At 52.1% G+C, this 9,086-nt stretch overlaps 2 protein-coding genes across 2 annotated transcripts; both read left to right on the forward strand.

Moving 5' to 3' along the window:
* Positions 1-1,202: 1,202 nt before the first annotated feature.
* Positions 1,203-4,634, forward strand: PG985_008831 (uncharacterized protein; the record flags this gene model as incomplete). The annotated part of the gene is made up of 1 exon (XM_066828599.1): positions 1,203-4,634. One exon carries the CDS (start codon positions 1,203-1,205, stop codon positions 4,632-4,634), a length of 3,432 nt encoding a protein of 1,143 aa, XP_066683511.1.
* Positions 4,635-6,337: 1,703 nt separating this feature from the next.
* On the forward strand, positions 6,338-7,363 carry PG985_008832 (uncharacterized protein; the record flags this gene model as incomplete). Its single annotated transcript, XM_066828600.1, has 1 exon — positions 6,338-7,363. The coding sequence occupies one exon, from the start codon at positions 6,338-6,340 to the stop codon at positions 7,361-7,363; it is 1,026 nt and encodes a 341-aa protein (XP_066683512.1).
* Between the last annotated feature and the right edge of the window lie 1,723 nt (positions 7,364-9,086).

Consider the following 9,086-nt stretch of genomic DNA (forward strand, 5'->3'; position numbering starts at 1 on the left):
GCGGGTCGGGTCCTAGGTTGGGGGAGGGGAATTGGCGATGGGCTGTTGTTTATGGCGGCACGCGTTGGTGGGTAATGGAAATTGCTCGGTAAATACGTATATAATGGGTTCACTGAAGAAATCGGTTTCGAAGCAGGCAGCAAATATAATTAAGCGACGAGATAGGTTGAGGCCTCTCCATACGAAGTCAATTCAAGTTCAAGGTGCTGGAGCTTGGAGGAGAGGGTAGGGTAGCAGTATTAATTGAATGATGTGATGCGGCTCTTCCTGTCGCATTCCCACAAGATAAAGCAAAGGCACCAAGACGCGATTTGAGAATTGACCATGTTGCGACCCAATCAACAACCGGTTGCCGATCTGGACTGATCTTTGCGTGCCGGTTGCTAGAGCGACGAGGCTAAGAGAACGAACCAAAGCGTGCTTTTTCCTCCGACACGGGCTGTTAAGCCTGCCAGGTACTCCATATTTGGATGTAGCATGTATAGAGGGGAGGGGTGTATACTGGGGTGTACTTTCACTCAACTGGAAAGTAGGCCGCATCTGACATCACCGGGCGAGTTCCTTATCTTCGTGTCTCTATTCTGGAGTTGCCGCCAGAAACGAAGCAGCCTGCCACCCGTCCCGTTCTCTTTTAGTTTACCTTCGGATAGTAGTACCTAGTGCTTTCTCAACACAAAGACTATTCAACGCTTTGACAATAAGGTGCCTAGATCTAGGTAGTTATCCTATTTTGTCGCTTGTTGAACCTGTAAGAAATTAATGATCCCTTGGAGATAGTTATAGAAACAAACTATCACTAAAATTGTACCTGCATCTCTTGTAGTCCAGCAAAGATTAGTGATTATTGAGATTTGATTGATGTTCTGGAGGGATGAGGGGCGATTGATCTGCGCTAGTCTGCAACAGGATCCAACCACTTTACGCGAGGGCGCGTGCTCCGAAGTTGGGACCGCGTTCTCTGGTCAACCCAAAATGCCGTCCACCAGTGGAGCACTTGCTTTGACATCAAATCCATTTGACATGGGCCAAAGTTGATACAGCCTCTAAATCCCCGCCCGTTTCTCTCTTCAGTCCAACAGTGCCGCAACAGCGTTGAGTGATTTGGCTGAGCATGGAGGTGTTCCAACTCTTTTCTGTGTGACCTTCCCCGAGCTTCGAACAGTACTGTCGGAAAACGAGAAAGATTCGGGGAAAACATCAACATGGACATGGATTGGTGGGAGCAAGCTCAGCCTCGAGAAGAGCCCCTTCATTGTGCTGCTCCTCAAAACACTGAAGATATTCTGTATCTGGGATCCGACGACGGCCTCGACGATGCCACCAAGGCTGCGAAGCGACGACGATATGAGGAAAAAGGACGGCAATATTTAAGGGGCAGACCTCTCCGACTGTTTTCGGCATCCCTGCGGGGTCCTTTCGAGAGATCCTCTGGCTGGCAGAACCCCTGGCTCCCCAAGAATGGCCCTCTGCCCGATTCCTCGGTTAGACCAACCATTACCAAACCCGCTGTCAAGGCATCCATGCGACGGGATATCTACAAACTCGAGGGCCAGGCGAATTCGACGCCAGGGACTAGGGGATCTATGCGATGTCACTTGCCCAGTCCAGAGAGCAACCGCGATCTGCAGCTGGACGACTTCGATAACCTCGATCCCGACAAGCGGTCCCGAATACAAAGCTGGGCGAAAAATGTAACCGGTGCGCCCGAGAAAGACAGTTTTTGGGCCCCAGCCCCAGCCAAATTGCAAACTCTAGACAATGCTACCAACAAGCGGCCTGCTGGAAATAACTGGCTCAAAAGCAAACTGTCGAAGCGGCCAAAGTCGGACCACCCATCACCAAGTGCGCTGATGACTCCCACCCCCGCCATTCCAACCGAGCCGATCCGGGAGACCACTTCGCCGTCATCCGCCATTTCCCATGAAGCTTCGGGTATGAACCAACGACCCCTACTTCCGGAATCGGATACTATCACCAAACCATCCGGTACTACCCAAGGGATGGATCAGTCTGTTGAAGAATCCTCCCAAGCAATTCCAGAGAGCAACTATCCAGGGTTGGAACAACTCCCGGCTCCGCATTCCTCACCCAAGATTCTGAACCCCATGTCTCTGAGTCCATCAGACGCAAATGTACTAGGCAACCTGCCTGCTAGTAACGATAATATTTCCGATACCTCTAGCGAACTTTCATCACTCAGGAGCTCTGAAGTAACTCCTGCTTGCCCCACGCAGCATTCTGGACGAGCCGGCGGTCTACAAGACCTCAACACTGCAGACACGTCTCATGGAACAATTGAAGAAGCCACTACTAGCGAAGATAGTCACACAGAGGAGGCAGACGTTAATTTCGAAAGCCAAGTGGACCAGAGCTTCCATTACAAGACACGCCCAACCCGAAAGGACGCTCCACGGCCGAGAACCGCAGAGCCTGCAGCAACTGTTGTTCTTTCGCAATTTACCCAGACGGGAACACCAGTATCCGAGAACCATCAAGATTCTGTAATGTTCAGGGCTCAGCAGACACCGAAAGGCGAAATTAATGGTACCTCAACTCGGAGCGAAAGATCGATCTCGATCTCCCAAAGGGAATCTCAGTCTGTTGCAAAGGCTCCCAGTGTGGTTGACAACGAAGACAATCAGGAGCAACAGAAAGTTGAACCGCCAAGGCCGCTGGATATACCCCCATCAACGGCGACGGCGGACACAAATGCGGCGCGCAAGATCTCGGCAGAACAGGATCACATGTCAAAGGGTAAGGCTGACGAAAGCCATCTTCCTACAGACCAAGACGCCACCAGCATAGACCACCCAAAGTCTATGGCAGCGATGGGAGGTATACCCGAGAGTAAGGCAACGTGCTCCAAAGGATCGTTCTCTAGTACCGTAGTAGATGGAGACACGACTCTCGTTGTTGATGCGATGGACGTCGATAACCAGCAGCACAACGCAAGTGCCTTCCACCCGCCCGAAAGATTAGATGTGGTGAAGTACGCCGAAAGTGCTCCATTGTTGCCTTCATTGGCTGCGAAAGCCAGCTCACTGGTGGATTCAAGGCAATTATCTGTGGAGAAGCCGGTGTCCACCAGCTCACCGATATCTTTAGAAGGCGAAAAGCATGGCATGATAGGCAATGCTTCCCCAAGGCATAATTCTGACGACGAGGAAACAGAAGTACACATTCCATTGTCACAGATGGAATGGGGCATCGGAGAGCCAGTACCGAACTCCCCTGGTTGCTCGTTCTCGGCTGCAGTAGCGAGATCCCGGTCTCCTTTGTCTAGTGAAGCAGTTGAGAACGTGGCCGGGTATTCCGATCAACACATACTTGATAACAACCTGCAGCAGGAACTGTTTACAATGCAGGCTGAGCCTGAGCCGACCACTGCAGATAGCATTATGCATATCAAAACGGAGCCGGATGGGAATATATCCGCCCTCGATACCAGCAATGGCAACATGGCAGACTCTGCGACATCTGATTTAAACGAGAGCGCAATACGACCCTCTCAACAGAGCCCATGGGGGATGGTCATTGCTGACGCTCTCTTGGATGTCAAGAATGAGTTCCAATCAGCAAACAGGGAAGCACCTCAGCCCAACCTTATAACATCGCCAAACACAACTTCACAGTTGCCATCGCAACAGCAGAGCCCTTGGGGTGGTGTCGAGGCTCAGGCGACTGTCAGACCTTATGAGTCGATATCAGTAGCATCACTGCTCAATGCGTCCCCTCAATGGCCACGAAGTCAGCCTAATGATACCCCCGGCAATCTTCTACACGGTCGTGTGTTATCTGCTTCTCAGCCAGCCGAAACTCCTAACAGCCTCTTGCGAGACAATGTGTCATTTGCTTCTCAGCCTAACGACACTCCGTGTAGCCTTCTGCGAGACGGTGTATCGTCTGACGCTTTTGGGACCCCGCAGGCAGCCCAGACCAGAGAGGAATCGCCTGAACCCGAGTTGTCGGTCAAGTCGTTTGCTAAGTTCAATACACCCTCGCCGAAGCGCAGGCCTCGAGGCTATAAGCATCCCAGAATGTCGGGCAGTCGTCTACCAAGCACGCAGGTGCTACTTAATGCAGCGGACAACAATCCGTGGGGCACGCAAGGGTCACGATCAAATCGTCGCGTCTCGTTTGCCCCTTTGCCCTGCGAAGAGAAGGGAGCTACCAACATGACTTCCCCTCAAGCGCCTCGGCCTGCCTCTCCTCCGCCAGCCGTAACTCCCGGGGCAGGTGACGATGATACCGATTGTCGATTTCAGAAACATTTCGACGCGATGAAAACCCGCAGTGATCATCAGCCCAAAGTAGGCTTTCATGAACGCCTCTTACCAAGCGAGTCCCAGCAAATGCTCATGAGCCCTGAGGTCGGTGCAATGGCAGAAGCATTTCGAGAGGCAGATGGTTTCCGTGTTCCGGATTTGCTTGTGCCAATGGCGTCATCCCATGAGGAAGAGGAGGCACTCCCGGTTGATAGCTTCCAGAACGATGGACCGGCAATTGGCGTCCCACAATCGCCATGGCGCGAGGAGAGCCAAGGGCTCGATGCAGTCGCTGAAGTGATGCAAAACCTAGACGACTTTCTCAATCCGCAGTGGGGTGAAGAGAGTGATATGGGTATGGCACTCTGATTCCACAAGTAATTCGCTTTTGGGGGGTCAGTCTGGCAGGCCAGTATTGGGTGATTATCACATGACCGGTCATCAGCATTATGGTGTTACGGAGAACCGGCGGTTGACGATTTGGAGGCTGTTTACGATACCCATTGAACGAAGACATCGATCGCATGGCAGGAGTTAAGGTATAGGTGGCGAGCGCACCGGTGTTTCAGACCTCCTCGGGATTGTTTATGGGTACGGTAATTCTGACAATGAAGCATTTTGGAGTTGTGAATAAGAGCGGTAAGGTACACAAATAATAATATTATCCAATTGCTGTTATTGTTGGATGTGCTTCTTCAAATCATATCCGTGGGATTGTAAATGTTTCATTCTTCCCCAGTACTTCCAGTATTGGCCGACGCTGATAAAACATGTCAGCAGCGAGGCGATCGTCTGTAGCACACGTCACACGTCTACTGTCCGTAGCATGTGAGGGTGTATGCACGGAACCGATCGGGTTATCGCAGCGACTGATAGTCGACATGAACAACATCGTGGTAAGAAGTTGAGCTCTAGGTATAAGCAATGTAATGTGTAGGAGGCAGGTAGCACCTGCCAACACAGCAAAGCAACACCATTGCAGGTGTCGTACCGACTGGTTCATACCGTCTTCACCTTGTGCAACCAGTTCATGGAACTTTCCCTCCACAAAACATGTGCTGGTGCTGTCTTCTGCTGAAACCCAACGGTGACACCCCTACCCTACTCAGAGACGGCCATCCAATAACCGGGGGGCCTCCCAGCGCGGCGCTTAAAGGTTTGCCGGTCGAAGCACAGCATCCTGAACGTGTCGTGCCGCACGCAACCTGCATTCGATATATCAAGCCTTGCATATATCCATACTGCACTGTGAGATGATCATACGGTTACCAAAAACCAAACGTGTATGCTGTTACTGGAGCTGGAGTGAGACTCTTGGCAACTGGGATAAGGCAATAAGATTGGTTCAATGAAGCTTAATTGGCCCCCAAGTTGGGCCTCCTGCCTGTCGCATCCAGGCTGCAATTTCCTGGAGTGTTCCTCAAATGCCTTTCTGGGGGCGAAAGAGCCCACCTATGTCTATCGCAAAGCAGTAGAATGCAACCGCTTAATCGGAAGGTATAGGGCGATTTTTCTGGCCCTTTAAGTTGTACATATAACAACATTAATAGGGTAGTATGTGCCAGGCAAGGGACCAAGGCCCACCACCATTTAATCGGTTTGCTGGGTACATGCATTTGGCATTTACGATCCATGACCTCCAACACACACACACACACGCGCGAGACTTCCCAACCCCAACGAAGTGCTGCCGCCGAGGCCCAATGAACATTGGTTCCTGGTTGAGCCTATCCTCTCTCGTTCCTCCCCCCTTGTCCTGGCATATGCGTTTGTCATATCGACGCTTATGGTTATTTTGACAATCTCATCCCCACTGCGCCTCGCCATCTTCCATGGCAAAGCCGAACTATCACTCTGCGCTCTTTTCTTTCGCCATGGCATTACGAGTATGTCCTTAGGCGCTAAAGCAACCTTTTACTGTTGATGGATTTTTCAAATTCTTTTTTGAGTCCTGCTTGTTATTTCTCAGCAGTTTAACCTGGTTGTACCTTTTTGTTCGGTTCCAAATCAGCCACTTTGACGACTAACAGGTTGGGCCATCACGACCCCAACTGCGAGTGCTTCGGATGGAGATGTTGAAACAGCTGCAGGGGAATTCGCTCCCTTCCATATGGCGTAGGCCGCGACATACCATAGCCCTTGGCGCGTTTCTCTTCCTACTCGCCGTCCTTTACTTGTATAAGCCGCATTATCACCACATTCCCGGCACATCCCCGTCACATGCGCAATATCAAGACCACTCATCAACCGTGGTAGATGTGGCGACACCGCCGCCCCAAGCCGGCTCGCTGATCGCGAAAAAGATTTGGCAGATATTCTTCCCCCAAGATGGCGCTGCAGAGCAATATGTTGCAAATCCAGAGCTTCGCGACACCGCAACGTGGATCGGCATGAACTCGGGCTATCAGTACCGCCTGGTGGGACGCCAGTGGTCCGATGACTACGTGGAGATGTACTTTGCCCATGATGAATCGCTCCTCGATACCTACCGCTCCCTAACGCAGCATGGCTTGAAGTCAGATATCCTGCGTTATCTGCTGCTGTCCCGCGAGGGCGGCGTCTACACCGACATTGACACCATCTCGCTGAAGCCTGTAGACCTCTGGGTGCCGGAGCGGTACCAACGGGACGCCCGCGTTGTCGTCGGCATCGAGTTCGACCGGCTGAATGGCCCGCCCTGGGTCGAGATCCCGCACGACCTCCAGTTCTGCCAGTGGACCATCGCCGCCGCCCCGGGACACCCCCTATTCCGTGCCATGGTCGACCGCGCCGTGCAGTCGTTGCACGAGCTGGCGGGCCTCCACAACACGACCCTCGCTCGACTGCAGCCCACCAACTTCGAGACGGTCAACTCGACGGGGCCTGCGGCCTGGACCGACGTCGTCTTTGAGCACCTCCAGCGGGTCGACCCCCAGATCACCAACCTGATGAATATGTCCGCCTTGGAGGAACCCCGACTCGTTGGCGATGTCTTGATCCTGCCCATCGACGGGTTTGGCATGGGCCAGGCGCATTCAGGCGCCACGAATGACGGAAGCATTCCCGATGGGGCCATGCTGAAGCATCTATTCCGTGGCTCGTGGAGAGGGAGCGCCTAAGCCGCATATGTCTAATATGTGATGTAGTTTTCTTCGAGAAGACGAAAGCCAAGTAGGATTCAGAACAGGCATGAAAACCCGAACGGATAGATCTGCGGGGGTTGCACATTTCTCTATCACTACTACTATACGGCAAGTGCGCCCGAGCCAGTCTCCGCGCATGTGCCGCAAGGATCCGACGACGGCGGCGATTGTATAAGTACTTACTCTTTATGGTGTGTTGTCACACCAAACGGCTGCATGTTGGGTAGGTATATCCAGGCGTTTATGGAGTCCAGGGGGGGAAGGTTGGAAATAGGAAGAGGCTAATAAAAGCCATCAATGCGCGATATCCTAGGCTCAGAATCACGCAACAATGTACATACGAGCCGAGATGTGGCATACTCGTTTCTGACTTGTATTATATGAATCACCAATATGATCATCTCATGGATGCCTTTATCGACCTCATGGGCACGCCTCTATCGCTACCGTGGTGAATCTCCAGACGCTGTCATCTGAAAGTCTCAAAACCCGACTTCGGCTGGCTTCGGCATCATCAGACCGCCAAGAAAGCTTAGGTGGAATATCCCGGGCATCCTAACTTTAAAATAGAAGTTTGCTATATTAAGGTCTGGGTGGACTGTTATTATATTAAGCCGTGCAGGCAAGAGGCCAGAAATATGGCCCCAAGGGAAACATGTTGAGGGACAGACGTTCATGCCAAGGAGTGACGGCATGGCATGACCTTACAGACCAGGCCTGGAGTCAGACTGACGTCCTTCGCATTAGGCTTTTGGACGATCGAAATCAGTACAGATTGCGATTAGGGCAACGGCCGATATAGGATTCAGCAATACTCACTCTATCACCGAATCCGAGGAAACGGTCTGGACACGCTTGGCAATCGACACAAGATAGCAGGTGAGTAAAACACTCTCCTTCGGTAAGAGTTGTGTGATTGTTAGTTATGTTCGGAATTCCCGGTAGAGTAGAAGCTTTCTTGACTGTTTTGTCGTGTTGCTGATCTTCGAGTGTAAACTCCAAACTGCACTTTTGTTAAGTGCTAAATATGGAGTCTCGACACACGCCCATCAAGTTGGGTGGTTTCACGTCACACTGTCTGAACCAAACCAGCTCTACCTGAGTTCGACGTTGGATCATCGACAACGTCCAGGAATGTCGTGCTATTGGTGCATTGAGGGGCCGGTTGCGGGTTGGTAACGCGGGTGATGGCGTGGAGTCACAGCCTCAGGGGTGGCCCGGTTGCAGCGTTCATGACTCGTGCCGTGTGTCCAAGCCACCCCCGTCTACGCCTTCAATGCCTCTGTAGTGGAGGACAACGATCCCCTTGCGACAACGCAAATTGGCAAGTGAAACCTCCAATACGCATATTCAACTTTATCCGTTTTCCGGTTGATCATCCAGATGTGACCGGACTGGCGGAGGGTCCGAGCCATGGGAGCAGAGTAGCGGTAGGGGGAGGGGGAGGGAAGTGAGGCGGACAGGAAGAAACGTCGCTATCGTCGATCATTCTTTTTTTCTTTGCACCCAATGCCAACGACAGGAACAATAAGCGAGCAAATAAGTTATATATGGCGTTTCTACCATCCCCCCACGACATCATTCACCAATCTACGCGAGACTTGTCAGAGTTGTCGTCGTCCAACTGCGCGCCTCTCCTTCCGCCACCCCACGTCACGACGATACACGACGCTGGAAAAGCAGCAGCAGCAGCAGCGCA

The sequence above is a fragment of the Apiospora marii genome (assembly GCF_038362585.1).
Source record: "Apiospora marii strain CBS 49790 chromosome Unknown utg000005l_segment0_segment0, whole genome shotgun sequence".
Classification (NCBI taxonomy): Eukaryota; Fungi; Ascomycota; class Sordariomycetes; order Amphisphaeriales; family Apiosporaceae; genus Apiospora; species Apiospora marii.